The following is a 20,209-nucleotide window of genomic DNA, read 5'->3' on the forward strand; positions in this document are numbered from 1 at the left end:
TGCTCTCAATTCCAGACTATTGGTTTTCAAGCGCTGGCTTGGGGAGCCCTAGGAATTCCAAGAAGCCCCACCCCAACCCCTAAACACAGAAAGTGGGTATTATCTGTTCAAGCTTCCTTTCAAAATTCTGTTTGAACAAAGACTTCCAAGACTTTAAAAACTTGAACGTCCCTGTTCTAAGACACTGAAAGGCCTCATTACCAAGAAAGTTTCTCTACTCCATTCAGAGAGTCTGTATTCTTTTCCATTTTTTATTTGTTTCAAGTTTCAGGTATTTATTACTCAGTGTCAACTCCAGCATGATTTCATGCATTTAGGGAGGATAGCTATCTTGGTTAAGTGGGAAATTGGCTACTGGAAGACCTTTATTCTAAGCAACTTGATAGGAAAACATTTCATTTAAAAGTGAGGCCCTTCTTTTTCTAGTTTGCTGTAATCCATATCCCCTGAGTAGAACTTGTATTAATCACTGGGACCCATTTATTCCATGGTTCTAGGCTATTCTTGCTGTCTCAACTGCTATCTGGATTAAATAATGGTAGATACAAGACATAGTGCTGCTGCTGTACCTCTAGCTCAAATAAACACGAAGAGAGGAATCAAGGTCTGGCACTTTTTAGGCTGACTGAGAATCTGTCCTAAAGGAGAAAACAAAGTTGGTAGGCCAAAAACCTAGCATCTCTTTTCCATTTTTGGTGCTCTAAAACAGATGCATGAACGAGAGAACACTTGTCTTATCTGGGGTGTCTTTCCCAGAAGTTCAGCATATTGAGCAGACATTATCTCCACAATTTCCAGGGCCCTGGAGAAGATAACTATAACACTGTTTAATTATAGAGACATTTGAAGGCAAGTGACTTTGAACACCAGATCCAGCTACTGGAGTACATCCAGCCCCTAGACTCCAAGATTACTAGGAGACTATCCATCCTAATTCCCATGGGCTGGACCTGTTCCAACTGACTGCTAGACAGGAGCAAAGTGGGGTAGCAGAACCTGTACAGGGATTGATTCCAGGGAGGTGGTCTCAACAACTGTAATTGACTATGGGTGAGGATATAACACTACAATTGTTGTAGTGCTATTGAGTCTGCTATGACTCATAGAGACCCTGTACAGTTTCCAAGGAGCCAATGGTGAGTTTAAACCAAGCTTGTGGTTCAGTGCTTTATCCCACAGCACCATACCAGGACGCCAACATCACAATTTTGTTGCTGTTAAGTGCTGTCAAGTTGGTTCCAACTCACAGCGACCCTGTATAAGGTTTCCAAGGAGCAGCTGGTGAGTTTGAACTGCTGTTCTTGCAGTGCACAGTCCAGTGCCAATCCTAGAATGCCATAGTAACACTACAATAGGTCAACATAATTTCTTTATACAGTTCAAGACACTGGACGGAGAGAATATGAGCCCATTAAAGAAGCAAAAGCTCCAGTCCCCATACCTCTTCCTGCCATTCCACTTTACCACAAGACTTCTTCCCACACTTCATTTCTGTCTTTGCTTGAATGTTACATTAGAGCTTCCCTAAGATCAGGGCAACAAAGACTTACCTTGAACTCTGAGCTCTCCTCCAGCCACCCTCTTTTCTATGGAGCAAGAAGTCCGTGGGCCAAGAAAATATGCCCACGCAAATCACTCGCCTCTCCCTATTCTTATACCCTATTGGGGTACCTGGAACCTGAGAAATCACTGCCCCAATGGCATCAGATAAGTTTCCAGAGGCTGCATGGGCCTTTCCCCAGGGGCTCTTCTCTTTAGGGGAGTTATGGTATGGTGCTGTGGGATAGTGCACTGGACTGCAAGGTTGGTATGAACTGCAAGGCCAGCAGTTCAAATTCACCAGCTGTTCCTCGGAAACCCTATACAGAACTGACTCAAAGGCACTTAACAACAATATCCTCTTTAGGAGTCCTAGTATGGTGCTGTAGGATAAGTACTGGACTGGTAACCACAAAATTGACAGTTCAAACACACCAGTCACTTTTGGAAACCCTATATAGGGTAGCTTTGAGTCCGAACCCACTCAACAATACACAACAACAACAATCCTGTTTAGAGGAGTGATGGCGGAACTGTAGGATAAGCACAAGGTCAGCAGTTCAAATCCACTAGTCACTCTACAGGAGTAAGCTGAAAAGATGAGGTTTTCTTCTCCCATAAAGACTTACAGCCTTGGAAACCCTATGTACGGATGTACCTCAACAACATAAAAGCATCCTTTTTAGGGGCTAAGGAGTGACTATTTGCAGAGCTGTAGACAGAACTTGCATGTGCAGACATGTATTACAGGTGTGGGCCCAAGGCTCCTTGACATGTGGGACAGAACTGGGATACAAAGAGAAGCAGGGAAGGCTGAGGGCCCAGATGTATTTGCTTGCCTCAAAGCCAAAACTCTTCAGTAGTCATGCTGGGAGAATTAAAAAATTCTAAATTTGGCCTTCCACATTATCACAGGGTTGCCATGGATGGGACTTGAGTTGACAACGATGGGGCTGGTCTTTGGTCTTTTATATAATGACCCTGTAGAACAGAGTAGAACTGTCTCCATAGGGTTGCCAAGGCTGTAAATCTTTATGGAAACAGAATTCCACATTTTTCTCCAGTGAAGCAGTGGGTGGGTTCAAACCATCAACCTTTTGATTAGCAACCAGGTAAAAGGATAAAAATTTAGCATACATGTTTATGCACTTGATTTACAATTTTAAAACGTGAATATACAGTATATGGACCTCTAATTGTACTGCTGGGAGAAAGATGAGGCTTTCTGCACCCGTAAGGATTTACAGCCTCTGAAACCCTATCAGGGTCCCTATGTGTTGGAACTGACCTGGTGGCCCACAACCACCACTGCCACTACTTGTACTGGTATCCTGGGCCCTGTAAATATTAGGTGTGGGTCTAAAATAGCACCCACTCTCTATTTCTTCATAACATTTGCCACTATCTGACCCTTGCTAGACAGAGATGATTCTATCCCCATTAGAATTAAGTACTTTGTTTTGTCTATTGCCTTTTCTTTGTTGAGAGTAATGCTTGGAACAAAGAAACCACTCTGTAAATGGTTGTTGAGTGAATAAATGAATGAATGAATGGGTAACATCTGGCCACCAAGTGCTTACAGATGAGGTGGGTTAACCCAACAGCCACAAAGGAAAAAGATTACCCATGGAGGAGCACTTTCTATTCTTAAAATAGCTCACTTACCTCACAGGTTTGGAGCTCCAACAGGGAAAACCTATTAAATACCTTAGTTCATATGAACATAAGATCAGTTGATCTGGCTAGTTCTAGAAACGTGTAAGTGTGAATAAAGAGCTGTAAGTAGGCTGAAGGGTTAAATGTGGGAGGTGGTGGGGCAGATTGGCAGCGTGGAAGAGGGTAGCTCGGGATAATGAGAACTCCAATAGAAGGAACCGGGCATACAGAAGGAATAAATGGAAAATGGGCCAGAGCTGCAACATATGCCCCTAAAAATCTTATTAGGATGGACAGGCTTGTGTGCCGAAGAAAACACTGGCTCCACCACAGCCTGGAGGATCCAGCCAAGGTTAAGGTGGGAGGGGACTGTTTATTTGGGATCAGGAATCCTCCAAATGTTTACCCTTTAGCTGGCCTGATACCTGTGGGGTCATAGCTGTCCTGGCCGGTCGGGGCAGGAAAGTCATTACCACCATTACCAGTCCCACTTCTTTCTTTACCACCTGCTGGTGTGGCGCTGTAAAATAAACACTGGACTGTTAACCACAAGGTTAGCAGTTGAAATCCACCAGCTGCTCCTTGGAAACCCTATACAGGGTCACTATGAAATGAACCAACTTGACAATACACATCAACAATCTAACTCAAAGTTTTGCTGCTTTCTGGATCCCCATAACTTGCCTGTTGTTATTGTTAAGTACCGTGGAGTGGGTTCCGACTCATAGTGATCCTGCACAGGGTTTCCGAGGCTCTAAATCTTTACGGGAGCAGAAAACCTCATCTTTCTCCCATGCAACAACTGGTAGTATCGAACTGCCAACCTGGAGGTTAGCAGCCCGATTCGTAACCACTACGCAACCAGAGCTGCCGACTACAACACAAATCAGTATAATTTATTTCTGCTCCCTAAGATACGGGGGTCGCTAGAGGCCAAATAATCTTCCTGGTCAAGTGCAGCAACCAAACCTGTGATCTAGGCCTCGGCTTTGCGGATGCCCCACTATTTTCATTACATTGAAGGTACCAGGGATTTGGCTATGCTCTTTGCCTCCTGGGGCCTTAGGCAGAGGCCCGGCATCGTGGTTCTGAGGCCTGGACGGATGCGAAGGGTGGAGTTGCCACGCGAGGCCAGGCTTCGACGCACTGTCCTGTCCACGCCCACTCACCGGCTCTGGCATCGATCTGATGGGGCGGGAAGGAGGGTGGTGCTTGGGGGTGGGGCATAGGGGCGGGGCCACATGGCTCCTCCTCACGGGCGGAGGCTGGAGGAGTCGCAGAGGCAGACTGGTTCGAAACTTGTATGCGGTGGTTGGCCTAGAGCGCAGCCGCCGAGGATGTGGAGGCGCGGCAGCCGCTTGGCGGCCGCGGGCCTGAACTCGGGACCACCGCTTCTGTTGCTACTGCCTTTGCTGTTGCTACTGCTGATGGCGGTGTCCGGCGCGGGCGCATCTAGGCGCTCGGCGCTGTACTCGCTCTCCGACCCGCTGACGCTGCTGCAGGCGGACACGGTGCGCGGCGCAGTGCTGGGCTCTCGCAGCGCCTGGGCGGTGGAGTTCTTCGCGTCCTGGTGCGGCCACTGCATCGCCTTCGCCCCGACTTGGAAGGCGCTGGCTAACGACGTCAAAGGTGAGAAACCTGAACGGCACTCGCTCTCCAGGTCGGCTTCTTCCACCTGCCGGGTGCTCTGAGCGCGCTGCCGGCTTCCCATCACCTCTGGCTTCACTCCCGCTTCCTCTCTCACCCCTCCCAGTCTCACATCGTCAACTCCATTTTTGGCACCCGCCCCTTGTCGGTTTCCTCTTGGCCCGAATCCGGAGCTTGTCTCCCCTCCGGGCTGCCCAGGTCCCCGCCTGACCTTCTGCTCTGCTTTCTCTGGTAGCGCCTTCTCCCTGTAACAGACCCAGTTACTGCCCCCTCTCTGACGGTGGGAGTAGGTAGGGAATCTCCTTTGTTCCCCCTCTTGCTCAGCTCATACCTTAAGGGCTTGCTCTAGTTCAGTATTATAGCAATCCCCTTCGTCTCCCCAGGGACCTCTGTGGTCTTCCTGCCAAGTTCCTTCCTGCCAAGCTATGGGGTCACTGCTGGGTAGACAAGGAACCTGCCACTCCTTCTGCCACCCCAATCATTATCTTTCCCCACCCCCGTCAGCTAGTGACACATCTGGTACATAGACTTCGCCTCATTTTTATCTTTGAGATGACTCCACTCACCTGGTAGAATTTTCCTGTCGCTGTTCCAGGTCTCACCAGGCCTGCTGCCCACAGCTCCTTAGTTTCTGGGTTCCTTAGTTTCCTTTTCCTTCTTGTCCATTCACCGTCTCTCAGATCCTTCTGTTTTAACCCCATGAACCCAGAGGCCTGACTGAGGGCAGCGTTCCTTTTGGGCCTTACTCTCAAGAATGTACGCATTTCCTGACCTGAATACTAACACCATATTTCCTTAATTCTAAGACTCTATCCTTTTTTTTTTTCTTTTGTGAGAGACCAATTGCATATAATAATAGCCTGAGGGATAGGAATGAGGGGGAAAAAAAATCCCACTGCCATTGAATCAAACTAATGGAGACCCTATGTTGTTGTGTACCATTGAGTTGATTCTGCATCATAGTGACCCTGTATGGGGTTTCCTAGAGCTGTTGGTGGGTTTGAACTGTGAACCTTTGTAGTTACTTGTTGTTAAGTGCTGTCGAGTTGGTTCCAGTGCTTATCCTACAGCGCCATACCAGGGCTCAGCGACTTTATGTTGTTAAATGCCGTCAAGTCGGTCACAACTCATAGCGACCCTGTATAGGGTTTCCAAGGAGTGGTTTGTGGATTTGAAACGTTGACTCTGCAGTTCAAACCGACCTTTCAGTCCAGTGTATTATCCTGCAGCACCAGATCAGCAACACAATAGGACAGAGTGAAAACTCCATAGGGTTTCCAGGTAGTGCTGTGGGTTAATGCTGGACTGCAAACTGTAAGAGCAGCGCTGGTTCAAGCTCATCAGCTTCTTTTCGAAAACCCTATACATGGTGGCTATGAGTTGGAACTGACGCGATTGCACTTAACAGCAACAACTGTCTTTACTTAAGCTGGCTGCCATATCTTCCTCCCTCAGAGCGGCTAGTGGGTTCAAACCCACTGATGTTTTGGTAGCAGCTGAGCCACCACTGTGCCACCAGGGCTCTTCAGAAGAATAAGAAAATCACTAACTGTATATAGATTTTAAGATGTGTCTATTACATAAACGTTGTTTTTATATTTAATTACAGTGAAAAAAAGGTAGTGCTATTATGGTAAAAGTAAGAACTGGTATATTCTTGAATGCTTATTATGTGTCAGACTGCATACTGAATAAGTACTTGACGTATATTACCTAAGCGTTAGCTTCCACAATTTAAAGATCCCTATGAGTCTTGGTGTGGCGCTGTGGGTTAACGCGCTAGAGTGCAAAGCTGGTTTAAACCACAAGGTAGGTGGTTCAAACTCACCAGCTGCTCCTCGGAAATCCTAGACATGGTTGCTGTGGGTCAAAACCGACTTGATGGCGCTTAACAACTACAACAACGATTTCAAATGGACTCCTGTTGTGGTGCTGTAGGATCAACACTGGACTGCAAACTATGAGTTGGAACCAACTCGACCGTACTTGACAACAACAATTTCAAACATCTACCTAGTGGATATTTGGGGAGCAGGAGTGGTATAGTGAGTAAGAGTTATATGTTGTTAAGTGCAGTCAAGTCAGTTCTGACCCATAGCAACCCTGAATAGGGTTTCTGAGGAGCAGCTGGAGAATTTGAACCTCCGACCTTACAAATCAAACTGACTTTGCAGTCCAGTGCATTAACCCACAATACCACACCAGGACTCCAATAGTGGTATTTTAATTTTTTTGTTAAGTGCCCATAGCGACCCTGTATAGGGTTTCCAAGGAGCAGCTGGTGAGCTTGAACCACCCAACTTGCAGTTCAAATGACTTTACAGTTTGACACATTGTTGTTGTTAAGTGCCGTCGAGTCGATTCTGACCTATAACGACCCTGTATAGAGTTTCCAAGGAGCAGCTGGTAAACTTGAACTGCTGACATTGCAGTTCAAACGAATTTGCAGTCTGACTCACTAGCCCACGGGTAGTAAATGATTTGCTTCTGGGTTGCTTCCTCTCTGAACAGTACTGCTTCCTGATTATGGTGCTGAGATCCACCTGAAAGGGTCACTGAGTGAAGACTATGCCTATCTTAAGGAATAAGCTTCTTTCTGGAGAACAGAAAATGCCATCTTTGTTCCTTTGCTGTGCTGTTGGTACTTCTTGATAAACTCAACTGTATGTGGTAGTGTAGCTCATTTGTGGATGTTGGTTTTCAAACTCAATCTTTCATTAAGCAGCTTTCAAAGGGATTACTGAAGTGGCTCTATGTGTGCATATCTTTTGGCTGTATGGTGCTGGAAAGTGATTTTTAAACAAGATTTATAAACCATCTCACCTTCAATCTCTATGTAGATACTTGCTCACACGCCTTCGGGTTCCATCACAAATGCACCATCTCTGAGCAGCTCTTTATACTATTTCAGTGATGACAATGCATGATGGGTCAGCACAGGAAGGGAAGAAAAATGTCAGACATGGAACTGGAACACCAAGGGGCACATAGACCTGAACATCATACAGATTCCTAGATCTGTTTCTGCTATGAGGCTACGAGGGGTCTTAAATAATCCTAAGTGGACTCATTCTAGAATGAATCCAATTCTGTCTTGAGGGTGCTAGAGGGAAAGGTTGATTTCCAGTTAACTCACTTGTTTGACCTCTTGCAACCCAGATTTTTCTAATGAATTGTACACCTAGATACTGATCCAGTCTGCTCCTGAATGACAGCTGCTTCTTCCAAAAGGAGCCTTTCCCCCAGTACATCTAGAGACAGCTCTTCTCTTTAAAAAACAAACAAACCACAACAACAACTACATCAGCATCTGTGGAGATGAACCACTGAAGATTTAGGTGGAAATTGGGGGGTCTTCCTTCCTGAGCGTGATCATGTTGCAGCATAGCACTGGCAAAATCTGGTGTCAGGTCTGAACAGTGTTGAGAAGTCCTCCTACTCCCAGTCCAATGTGAGGTTTCTGGTGAGAAGTAGCTGAGAAGCCAGGGGCCACCCGCTATGAGCTGTCTCTCACCCTTTCTTTGTATTCTGAAGTTTCTTGAGAAAGTTTGATTGCGGGATGGCTCAGGGCTGCTGGACTTGTGGGAATGTGGCATATGCTCTGTTGCTGGTAGGGAACACCTTGGGGTGGGAGCAGCAAGATCATGAAAAGTTAAGACATGGGGAGAAAGCAATCCTGACCACCTGGTTTTGAGAATCTGAAGTGCATAGAACTCATTTCTTTAGTGATTTGGGGCCTAGGTTCTCTGGGAAGTTGTTTCCTTGGGGCAGGGCACTTGTTTATCACCCTTTTTTTATGCAAGAGCAGCTTTAAGTGTCTCACCATATGTTGGGAAATTCTGTGTGTTCAGTTTGAAACTTCACTATCTACTAGCTAATCAATCAGCAAACATTTGTTGTGTGACCTCTGTATTCAATGCATTGTTTACATTGCTGTTAGGGGAAATGAGCTACACACAGCAGGAAAACTGGCATGCGAAAGAAGCTATGTTTGAAAAGAATCAAAGGAGTGTTCCTCCATTTCTTTTTCTTTTTAAAGTTTTTATTATAATTTGGGTGAAAGTTTACAGAGCAAATTGCCTTCCATTCAACAATTTATACATGCTTTGTGACATTGGTTGCAAACCTCCAATGTAACAGCACTCTTCCCACTTCCTCCCTCGGCTCCTGGTTACCATTCTCATTCCTTCCTGCCCCTTCCTGCCTTCTGAGCTCTGCTCTGGGGACAGTGCCATACTTTTGCTCTTGAGTGGTTGATTGTTCTAAGTAGCACGTCCCTCCTTGGTATTATTAGTCACTTTATAGACTATTGTTTAGCTGAAAATTGATCCCTGGGGGTGAGTTCAGTTCCAGGCTTGAAGGATGTCTAAAGATCAGTCTTGGGAGTTCTACCAGTCTTTATCAGACCAGTGATTTTGGGTCTTTATGATTCTGAATTTTTTTTTTTTTTTTTCCTCCTTCCCTGTCCTGAGCGTTCTATTGTGATCCTGATCAGAGCAGTAGGTAGTGGTATCAGGGCACCATCTAGTTCTTCTGGCTTCACAGTAGTGGAGGGTGTGGTTCATTGTTGTTGTTAAGTGCCGTCAAATCAGTTCCAGCTCATAGTGGGCCCCTGTATAGGGTTTCTGAGGAGCAGCTGGTGAGTTTGAACCGCTGACCTTATGGTTCAGGCCAACCTTGCAGTCTATTGCTTTATCCCACAGCACCACAGTCCATTAGTCCTTTGGGCTAACTGTTTCCTCGAGTCTTTGATTTCTTCACTCTTCTTTGCTCTAGACAGGGAGAGACCACTAGTTGCATCAGCCATTGTTTATAGTAGGAACTCAGGCAAGAGAAGTCAGAGGGGGTAATCTGGTCACCCAAGGCCTTCACTCAAGCAATTATTTTCTATATGCTCTTTACCAGGCATATTGCTTAGGGCCTTTACAGGCCATTTTAATATTTTCATATATAATCTTGACTTCAGAGTAGGGCTGGACAGACACTGCAGGTCATTTTGATGTTGGGGCCTTCAGGATCACAGTATATAATTCATCTGACACTTTAACAAGGCCCCTTTCCTGCAGTTTGGTTTTCTTAGACAACAATGTAAGCCTGAAAAGCAGGCTTGTTTTACCAGTGGAGTGCTCAGATAAGGGTCCTCTCTATTCCTAGTATTGTTACTAGAATGATGAATAGTCAGTTCCACATGATTAGTGGCAACCCAGACCTTTAGATGTGATTATGGCTCATTAAAGCATTGACATTGATATTGCTGAGAAACATTCCTCAGCCAGGACTCTCCCAGCACCTGACTGCCCTCAGCCTCCATTTCCACCTCCCCTTGGGGCTGGAGCAGGGAGCAGAGGCTCTGGTTCCATTTCACACAGGATACAGGGAAGCAAGGCATAAAGAGAACGAGGCAAAGACAGCCAATAGGCACAGATCTGAGAACTCCCAGGCACAACCTAGACTCTCACTCCACATCAGAGGTAGGTAGTCCATCCCTCCCTGCACTGAGTCCTGGTTCTCTAATAGAACCACTCTCTGTTCTGTCCTGAGGCCTCTTAAGACTGATTTAGAGGTTTGAGTCCTGGGGTCACATTCAGAGTGCCCATAGATCAGTTGTGTGACCTCTTAGGCATGCTTACCTAATCTCCATTTTACAGACAAGGAAAGCTGTTTAGACATAAATACGTACCTGTCTTCCTCATAGGATTGTTGTGAGCATTAAACTAGATAAAGCGGACACAGGATAAACTCTTGGTATGTTTGATAACATCCTTATCATCTAAGTAAGAGCTGATGATAGGAACCATGGTGGTGCCTGGTTAAGAACTCTAGAAAGATCGGTGACTTGAACCCAGTTAGGGGCTCCACAGGAGAAGAGCTGGTGGTCTACATCTGTAAAGATTACACTCTGGGAAACTTTAAGTTGCAGTCTGACTCTGTCACTTGAGGTCACTATGGGTCAAAAAGTCACTCAATGGTATCTAATAAGAAGAGCCGGTGAAAAGCCTGCTGTGAGTTACAGGGAATGACATTTCACTAGAAGACAGAACTGTTTTGTTATTCTCCATCTCATGAGGAAGGTTGTGATTGGAAGCAAGCAGCAAACCTAAAGGGGCCATGCTGACCCTGGTGGTGGGGAAAAGAGCAGGCATTCAAGTCTGGTGACCCTTGGGCAAACTCGAAGCTTTCTTGGTTTGTTTCCTCCTTTGTAAAGTGAGGGTCGAGTGAGATAAAATATGGGTGTGTAATGCATAACCGCTAGCTCTCTCTCCTTTGCCCATATCTTCAAAGTCCTCATAATCTAACGAATGGGTAGTGGGCACTGAGAATCTGAGGGATGGTAACCTGTACATGGGTCACCCTGCTGATCAGCCTTATGAGACCTCCTGTCTTGATTCTCCAAGGACATTCACTGGTGGAAGGCCATGGAATTGATTCTTTTCTGAGGCCCGTACATCTAATTGACTTATTGCTTCATGAGCTTCACAAGCTTCTTGAGAGCTGGACTGGCTTTACCTCCTCCATTGTTTTACTCTCCCCAGTACCTACCCCAGATTCCCTGCCTTGCACATAGGTGCTTGTGAAACTGAAATAATACCTGTCTGTCGTCCACTCACATCTTCTTGCCCCCTTTCCACACAGATTTATTTCAAAGATGTCTGACCAGCACAGCCTTAATGTTCCCCTCAGCTTGACTAAAATTTAGACAGACTTCTTCCTGCCTTATCTCCCTAACCTTTCTCCCTCCAATCCTGTGTTATCCCAGTGCCTACCCAGGGAGTCCCTTATTTCCCTTTCCCCTGCTCCTTCCAGAATCCAGGTAGCCTGATTCCAGGATATTTCTTTCTTTTTTTTTTTTTTAAAGGGCATTCCAAGTCAAATGGTTCTAATTGCAAACCCAGTAAATCATTCACCCATCCCAGTGACCAACTCCACAAACACCCTCCAGTACTTTCTCTCTTGTTGTGGCCATTGAGTTGACTCTGATTCCTGGTGACCCCAGGTGTGCAGAGCAGCACTGCTCCCTGGGGTTTTCAGGCTGTCACCTTTCAGAAGAACATTGCCAAGCCTTGTCTTCCGAGGCACCTCTGAGTGGGTTTGAATTCCCAACCTTTATGCTAGTAGTCAAGTGCTTATCCCCTTGTAACAATGACTGTTTAACCTTGTCCCAGACAGTTTTCTTTGACATCTCCTTTTCCCTTGCTGGGACTGGTTGCACTTGGTCCCGGAGCTTTTCCCTTGTGTCGCCCCAAAACAGTGTGAGCAAACAGAAGGAGCCAAGCTTAGAGTGTGCCAGATGGTCCTAGAAGGTGAACTGTGTTTCCACCTTCCTCTGGGCTTCCCTTGGGTGAGGAGGGTCACAGGAAGAAGTCCTTCCGTGCTTTTGCCTTACCTCTTGGAACTTGTGTTCTCCCTGCCCCTGCGTTTTCCAGGGAGTCCCTTATTTCCTTCTCCTCCTGGCCCTTGCAGAATCCAGGCAGTTTGGTAATAGAAGAAAGTCTTCCAAAGGCAGTGAGGAACTATTCTCTTCGGCGGTCTTGCTTTTGCCTTGATGCCTTCTCAGGTGCAATACCTGCATTCTCAGGTGATTGGCTTTAACCTCACCCCTACCTGGACCTGAGGATATAATTGGAGGTTGAGCATAGAGCTGCTGAGAGAAGGGTTCCTGGATAATTCAATAAACACCTATTCACTGAACACCTACCGTTGTGCTGGGTACTACGGATGCTAGTCAGTGAGGATGCAAAAATGAAAAGACATTTATGGATGAATACACTTGTAACTGAGTAGTAGAAATGGGAGCAGGGTCCCTGAGCCTGGGGCTTGTAAGGTGACTGTTTTCAAACCTGACAAATGAGAGTTTGTTGGGAGGGCAAGGGTGACGTGTGGGGAGGCTCTTTCTTATGAGGTGTGGCATGGAGACATGAGAGAAAGCTTATGTTTTCAGGAGAGGAAAAATGTTCAGCCTCCCTAGAGCTAATCTAAGGGTGGTGCTGTAAGATAAGCACTGCACCTCAAGATTAGTTTGAAGTGCAAGAATGGCGGTTCAAACTCACAAGCCACTGCTTATAAACCCTATACGGGGTTGCTATGAGTTGGAACCAACAACAATGACACAGGAAGGGAAGAGGCTAGATGGTGGGGCAGGGACCAGATCAAGAATGACCTCATGACTAGGTTTTCTTATAAAGGCACTGGGAACCACCAAAGAACATTGAGTAGAGAGCAAGTTAATCCAATTTAAACATGGAAAAGATCACTTGGTGGCTGGGTTAGACCAGTGAGAGGCAGATGGAGACTGTCAGAACCTCAGTCAGGAGGGAAATAAGATGTTTATGTTTGTCTGAAGAGGTCCTGCCATAAGACACTCAGCAAAGAATCACTGGACCTGGAGGTGAGATGTGAGAGGTTAGAGGTGAGCTGAAGATGGAATCCAGATCTGGTGTCCACACTGACCTAGGACAGGAAAGCAGAAATGGGGGTAAGGATGGTGGGGAAGACTCGGGGGGGCTGGGTGGGATTAGCACATCAATATGGGCAGATACCCAACCCGGCCTTACCAAAGAGTGCCAGCTGTGGCAGGGTGGATGGGAGAGACATGGAGTATGTCAAGTAGGGAAGGAAAGCTGCTGTCCTGCCCAGTACCCACCATGTGTGCAGGCTACTCTCTAAGTGAGCTCGAAAGCCCTATGTGCTAGGGGAATCGAGAGAATTCGCACTATACAAGGGGGTTGGTGAGATATAGGTCTGAGGGAAGTGGTCTGATAGGATGTGACTTACCTGTGTCTGCTAAATACTTGAGAACCTCTTTCCCATCTCTCCCTAACACACCAACACCTACAAATCCTCGTGCCAGGATTCCAGAAACTTCAGTGCGAAGGAGAAAGGGAAGCTAGGAGGAGGGAAGAGGAGTGGGTGGGTGGGTGTTGTCTCAGGACTTCTGAGTGTTAGCCCCTGGGGGTGGTGAGCAGGGTTGCTCTGAACCTTTTAGAGCCTGTCCTTTGAGGGATGGGCCAGATGGGTCTAGGACAGGTCCAGCATCTCTTTCATAGAAGTGAGGGTGACACTCCTTCCGAGGGTAAAACTCCTAATGCCGTCTGAAATAGCGTTTTGCAGACATCTCAGGAATAGGTTCTAGGATGGAGTAAGAGGTCCTGGCAAAACTGATTCTCAGGGATGTTATTCAGGTATTAGCATTCTGTAGTTGTTGAGAGTTAGTGGGCTGCCTGTGCAAGTCTCACTCCTCCCCTCTCTACCTGGGGCATATGCTCCAGGTGGAAGGTAGGGGCCTATGAATCTCCATGCTGGGCAAGCTCCCAACTTCTCTCCACTTCTCATCGGCCCCAGAGTACTGTGGGTTTAAGTCCTGACCCTCCAGGAAGAACTCACAAGTGGCAAAGATCACTTAGTGACTGGGTAGACCAATGAGGGACAGAACACATTGGCACCTCAGTCGGTTGGGATGGAAATAAAATTGTGCTTAGTTTGGTGGTAGAGTAATGGAGGAACACAGACAGTTTGACTTGTGTATTTAACTGTGTTCTAAGTATGGGTCCCTCATGTGAGCCTCTGGGTGGGTGCAGAGTAACTGGGCTATCTCACTGGCTTTCTTCTGATGCAGGTGTGACCTTTCCCAGAAGAGCTTTGGGGTCAGGTGTTGTGGAGCAGTTGGGAGTGGGGTGGAGTGTTCCATGGGGAGGGAAGCAGACACATCCCTCTTGCTTACCCCAGTCTCCTTTGTCCTTTCAGACTGGAGGCCAGCACTGACTCTCGCTGCCATGGACTGTGCTGATGAAGCCAACAGCGCAGTCTGCAGAGACTTCAACATCCTGGGCTTCCCAACTGTGCGGGTGTGTGACAAGGAGGGGAAGTGGGCAGGGAGGTTCTGGAGGAGCATATCACCAGCTGCCCCGTGTTTCCCTGGCATCTGCCCGGGCTGTCGAGCTCTGTTTCTGGATTTGATTGGTTTAAATCACAGCCCTTGGGTTCTTCTGCTTGATGAAACACTTGATTTAGAGCCAGAAAAGGATGTGAATTGGAGGACAGAAAAGAAAAGTTTATTTGGTGTGGGAAATTCTGCCCTTTAGAAGGAAAAGACATGGTGTGTGTGTGTGTGTGTGTGTGTGTGTGTGTACACAATGTTGGATTTCAACTGCTTGGATTTGAGTTGTGAAGTGATTATCTTCTGGGCTGGTTGAGAGCTCCCATTTTCCAGGACCCCTTTCCAATTTCTCTCCCAACTAACCTCCTGACCTCAGGGGTCTGCTCTAACCCTGTAAAACCAGAACTCAGACTCTGACCATCTGTGGGCAGGACTAGACTCAAGGGGTCTAGTGGATCCCCCAGAAAGAGAGCCTGGAAATACCAGTAAACCTCATCTTGATCAGGTAAGTGTCTTGTACCCACAGCCATGAGTAGCTTAGAGGTGACCTATCAGAGCAGCCTTACCCTACCGTCAGCATGCCAGTGCCTCAGGCAGCAGGGATCCCTGGCATTAGTGGCATCACACCCAAAGCATGAGGGCTCTGTCACCCCAGTTTGGCGATTCCTGCCAGCCTGCCCATCTGCCCCCCTTGGGGCATCAGTAGCTTAATTAATATCTGAACAACTACCAAAGCTCTTACGTAGAAGGTCATGGAAAGCCCAGAGCAGCAAAGCTATTGCAGTTGTAGTCTGGGCCCTCCCCAGGGCTCAGGCTTGGCTGTCATCCAATTGATTGTCTTCCAAATTAGAGATCCCAAAGGGTTGGTTTTCTCTACATCTCTTGAGAAACTGGCAGGGACAGGGGCAATGCTCTCACCTCTAGCTATAAGTAAATAAATCTTCCTAGAATGGTATCTAGGAATAGCAGTTTCCTCTACAACCAATAAAACCAATCAGAAAATGCCTTTGAGAGCAGAAATGCCAGCTGTTGTCCCTGAAACAGGATATCTCTGAGCTCAGGAGCCTCAAGTTCCAAGCAGAAACTTGAGCCACATCTCAGCCTGATTAGTCCAAGAGAATTCACCTGAAGCAAGGCTGCTGGCTTCTCCAAGAATGTCCAGCTCTAATTCCATGTGACCTTTCTGTCCCTTGCTCCCAGTAAAACCCTGCTAGGTACAGGGTTTCCATGGCCCAATAGAACTTCCTTCCTAGACTGTTGGTGACATTTAGGGCCAGGCCTGAGGTTTCGTTGGTACCAGGCTGGTCTGAGTAACAGTGTGTAAGGCAGCACCTATTGGTACATTGCTTAGAGGTGGTAACAGAGAGCTGGCTACTCATTCATCTTTTTAAAATGAAAGGCCTTCCTGGCAGTTCCATTGTTCCATTCCTCTGCCCAAAGATTGTTGTTGTTAAATGCCATCGAGTCGATTCCAACTCATAGCAACCTGTATAGGGTTTCCAAGGAGCGGCTGGTGAATTTGAACTGCCGACCTTGTGGTTCAAAATGACCTTGTTGACAACTGCTTATCCTACAGCACCACACCAGGACTCCTGCTCAGAGGTAGAGACTGAAAACACACAGTTTCCAGGCACTCTGTCCCTTTTGCTGAAGCAACCTTGAGTGGGAACTAAGGGAAAACCATTATGGCAGCAGGCTGGTACTCTGCTAGTGAGGACCCAGCACAGGGATCCAGCCCGCGGAAAGCATGCCATCGCTACCATGGCCTGCCGAGGCTCTGTGGGGTGTGACACCTGGGCTTTCTGTTTCTGCCTAGGAGGAGCGCAGCCGCGTGGGTGGGAAGGAGGCAGTCCAGGCAGTTGGGATATCCAGAAGCTCCTAGCACCTGTGCAAGTCACGCAGCACACGCAGCATGAGTGCCATACGTGATGAATCATCTTAGCCACCCAGCTAGCTGTGGGAGAGGTGCTGGTGTACAGTTGCTGGGAGGGCCCTTCACTGTTCTTGTTGACCTTCCCCTGCCTGCAGACAGGCGGCACCTGGCTGGGCCAGTCTGATCGTCATCTGCCCATTTCATAAGATCTCCATATGCCTTTCCTCAGCAAAACCTTCCCTGCCTCTCCTGAGGAACCTGCCATTCAGTCTGAGCTGGGGAAGGACACTCGGTGACCAGTCCTCAGCACTCCAGCCGTGGGGCAGTGACTCAAGCTATTGGCGGGTCTGTGCTCTGACTCTAATGCCTTGGCTTTCTTTCACATTTTGCACTGAGATCTTGAAATTGGTACCTGTCATCACTAAAAAGTTTCATATAGCAATACTTTCTCTTACTAAATGCTGTACATATTGGTATTTGTGTATCCTGTTATGTTCATATTTTTGTTGTTGTAAGTGCTGGCTGTGAGTCACTAAATTGATTTTGTATAATTTACTAATAAATTGCTCCAGTGTTAGGAGACACTACTTAAACAGATTCCTGATCTCCAGAGATTTCTGGCTCACAGAAAGCCAAGTATGCCTGTGGGTATTGGAGCCACATTATGGAAAGCAGAGCTGACCACAGAGGTCAGCCTGGCTGTCAAAAGGTGAGAAAAAGAGAGAGAGCCAGCTTTTCTGCTTACTGGGGACTGGAGCCTGCCTTTGCCTTGTTTGTTGCCCACAGCAGCGGTGAGAGTCGGAGGGGGAGGATAGAGTGTTGCTGGTGTGATGGGTCAGGCCTACACAAGAGTTTTACTGCCCCTGGTGACATGTTTCCTGTTTCCTCTCCCTCTAGTCCCTTGTCACCATGAGAAACAGACATATGCCTGTGTTTCCTCTCCCTCTAGTCCCTTGTCACCATGAGAAACAGACATATGCCTGTTTCCTCTCCCTCTAGTCCCTTGTCACCATGAGAAAACAGTGAGCTTCCACCAGCCCAGCCTGTTTAGCAAATACCTAGCCCTATAGGGCGGGCCAGCTGTGTCAGGTCCACATCAGACAGTCGCTGGAGCCCAGCTAGAAGAAAACAAAGGTGCAGAGGAGGGAAAGGGCTAGTTTGAAACAGGTTCCAGCTGGAGTTTGGAGACCTGGAGTCTGGAACTCCTGGAGGAAGGGACTTGACCACTGTCTCCTCAGGTTTCTCCTTTAGCAACAGGACAGCCACTCAGTGGGTAATGGAAAAGGGACCAAAGGCCAGACTGAGATCAGCATTACCCAGGGTAGCTAGCAGCAGTGGAGTAGGAGAGAACAGAAGTTTTCCATTTACAAGATTTGGGAAAGACAAGTGATATTGGTTCAAGTTCTGGCTCCACAGCTTACTGTCTATGATTCGGAAGTCTCTTAACCATTCCCAACAGCGGGCCTCAGTTTCCTCGTCTATAAAAATGTACTGATAATACCCACCTAATAAGATGTATTGCATTAGGCAAATCTGCTGCACAAGAGCTTTTTAAAGTGTTGAAGAGCAAAGATGTCAGCTTGAGGACTAAGGTGCGCCTGACCCAAGCCACGATATTTTCAGCAACCTCATATGCATGTGAAAGCTGGACGGTGAATAAGGAAGACCATAGAAGAATTGATGCTTTTGAGTTATGGTGTTGGAAGAGAATATTGAAAGTGTCATGGGCTGCCAAAAGAACCAATAGATCCATTTTGGAAGAAGTGCAGCTAGAGTGTTCCTTGAAGGCCAAGATAGCCAAACTTTGTCTCTCATACTTTGGACATATTGTCAGGAGGGACCAGTCACTGGAGAAGGATATCATATTTGGTAAGGTGGAGGGTCAGAGAAAAAGAGGAAGACCCCCAGTGAGATGGACTGGCCAAGTGGCAGCATCGATGGACTAAAGTGTGGCAACAGTAGTGAGGTTGGCCCAGGATCTGGCAGTGTTTCATTCTGCTGTGCATGGGGCTGCTCTGAGTTGGTACCGACTCGATGGCACCTAACAACAACAACAACAACAACAAATTAGATTGTTGCAAGGGTGAATGAGACCTTATTTGTTAAAGGACAGAGATTCAATGTGATATTCATGGGGGTTTGTTGTTGGTAAGTGCTGTCGAGTTGGTTCCGACTCATAGTAACCTTGTGTAGGGTTTCTGAGGAGTGGCTGGTGGGTTTGAACCGCTGACCTTGCAGCTAGCAATCCAGTGCTTATCCTACAGCATATCCTACCAGGTGAGGATTTAGTACCTATTCATTTTCTTCCTTCCCATTGCTTAGCTCATGAGGTCGCCTCCTCTGTGGTTGCTGCATTTTAGGCAGGCCATCCACTGCCAGCAGCTATCAAGAGAGTGCCCATCAGGTGGGTATACAGCACTGTTGTGCTCCTCACTGTGGGAAAGACCAGAAACCTAACATGTGGCTTCTGTCCTCAAGGACACACAGAGCTCACCAGCTGGTTGAGAGGCATTGAATGATCTGTACACAGTGAGTGCTGCAGGACTTTACCTGGGCTCACTCAGCTCTTGTCTTCACTCATCAGGGATGATTACATGTAGGAGGGGGACTTCCATTTGACCTTGAAGGATTGATGTGGTTTGCCTCGGAGCAAGGAGCATGGGCAGGACAGTGTAGGCCGGGGAGAAGGTGAGAGGAAAGGCCCCGTGTGGGCAGAACTGGGTGGCATGTTATGGTGACCAGTTGGGTTGCAGCAGAGGCTCATGTTCCGTGGTAAGGCAGGCCTGGGGAAGGATTGAGCTCAGTAATGGTCAGCCTTTGAATTTGAGGCTCAGAGTCTATACACCCTGTGAGGGCACACGGTCGGGGCTATTATTTTATGTGGGTCTTGGTAGACGGTGAGCTGTCAGAGTGAAGACAGGACTTCAGAAAGATGTCTCCTTTCTCTCTGAAAAGAGGAGATGGGCCTCCTTCCCAGCTGTCTTCCTCACTGGCAATGTACAAATGAAGAAAGTGGTTACAGCTGTGGATCCTCATGGGCTAGAGGTGAGAGAATGGACCTGCAGGTGGTGGGCTTACCGTGAGTTACCTGGAGACTGGATCATTTTCCTTATTAAGTGTTAATTCAGTGCCACCAATGACTATCCCAGCTTCTCTGATTATTTGCTCAGCATACACGTTGAATAAGTATGGTGAAGGAATACAACCCTGTTGCACACCTTTTCTAATTTTAAACCATTCAGTGTTTCCATGTTCTGTTTGAACAGCTGCCTCATCGTCTATGTACAGGTTCCTCATGAGCAAAATTAAGTGTTCTGGAATACTCATACTTCACACTGTTGTCCATAGCTTGTCATGATCCATACAATCAAAGGCCTTTGCATAGTCACTAAAGCACAGGTAAACATCTTTCTGGTAGTTTCTGCTTATTCACCATACTTATTCAACCTGTATGCTGAGCAAATAATCCGAGAAGCTGGGTTATATGAAGAAAAACATGGCATCAGGATTGGAGGAAGACTCATTAACAACCTGCTATAAGCTGATGATAGAACCTTGCTTGCTAAAAGTGAAGAGGACTTAAAATACTTACTGAGGAAGATCAAAGACCATAGCCTTCA

General features: G+C 47.0%; 1 protein-coding gene across 1 annotated transcript in view; it reads left to right on the top strand.

Annotated features, from left to right (window-relative positions):
• Nucleotides 1-4,532: 4,532 nt before the first annotated feature.
• QSOX1 (quiescin Q6 sulfhydryl oxidase 1) overlaps nt 4,533-20,209 on the top strand; it is a 46,916-nt gene continuing 31,239 nt past the window's right edge. Inside the window, exons 1-2 of the mRNA XM_006876435.1 lie at nt 4,533-4,824; nt 14,584-14,684. Of these exons, the coding sequence (XP_006876497.1) occupies nt 4,533-4,824; nt 14,584-14,684 (393 nt within the window). The remainder of the gene's footprint in view (nt 4,825-14,583; nt 14,685-20,209) is intronic.

The sequence above is a fragment of the Chrysochloris asiatica genome, unplaced genomic scaffold, assembly GCF_000296735.1.
Source record: "Chrysochloris asiatica unplaced genomic scaffold, ChrAsi1.0 scaffold00379, whole genome shotgun sequence".
Lineage (NCBI taxonomy): Eukaryota > Metazoa > Chordata > Mammalia > Afrosoricida > Chrysochloridae > Chrysochloris > Chrysochloris asiatica.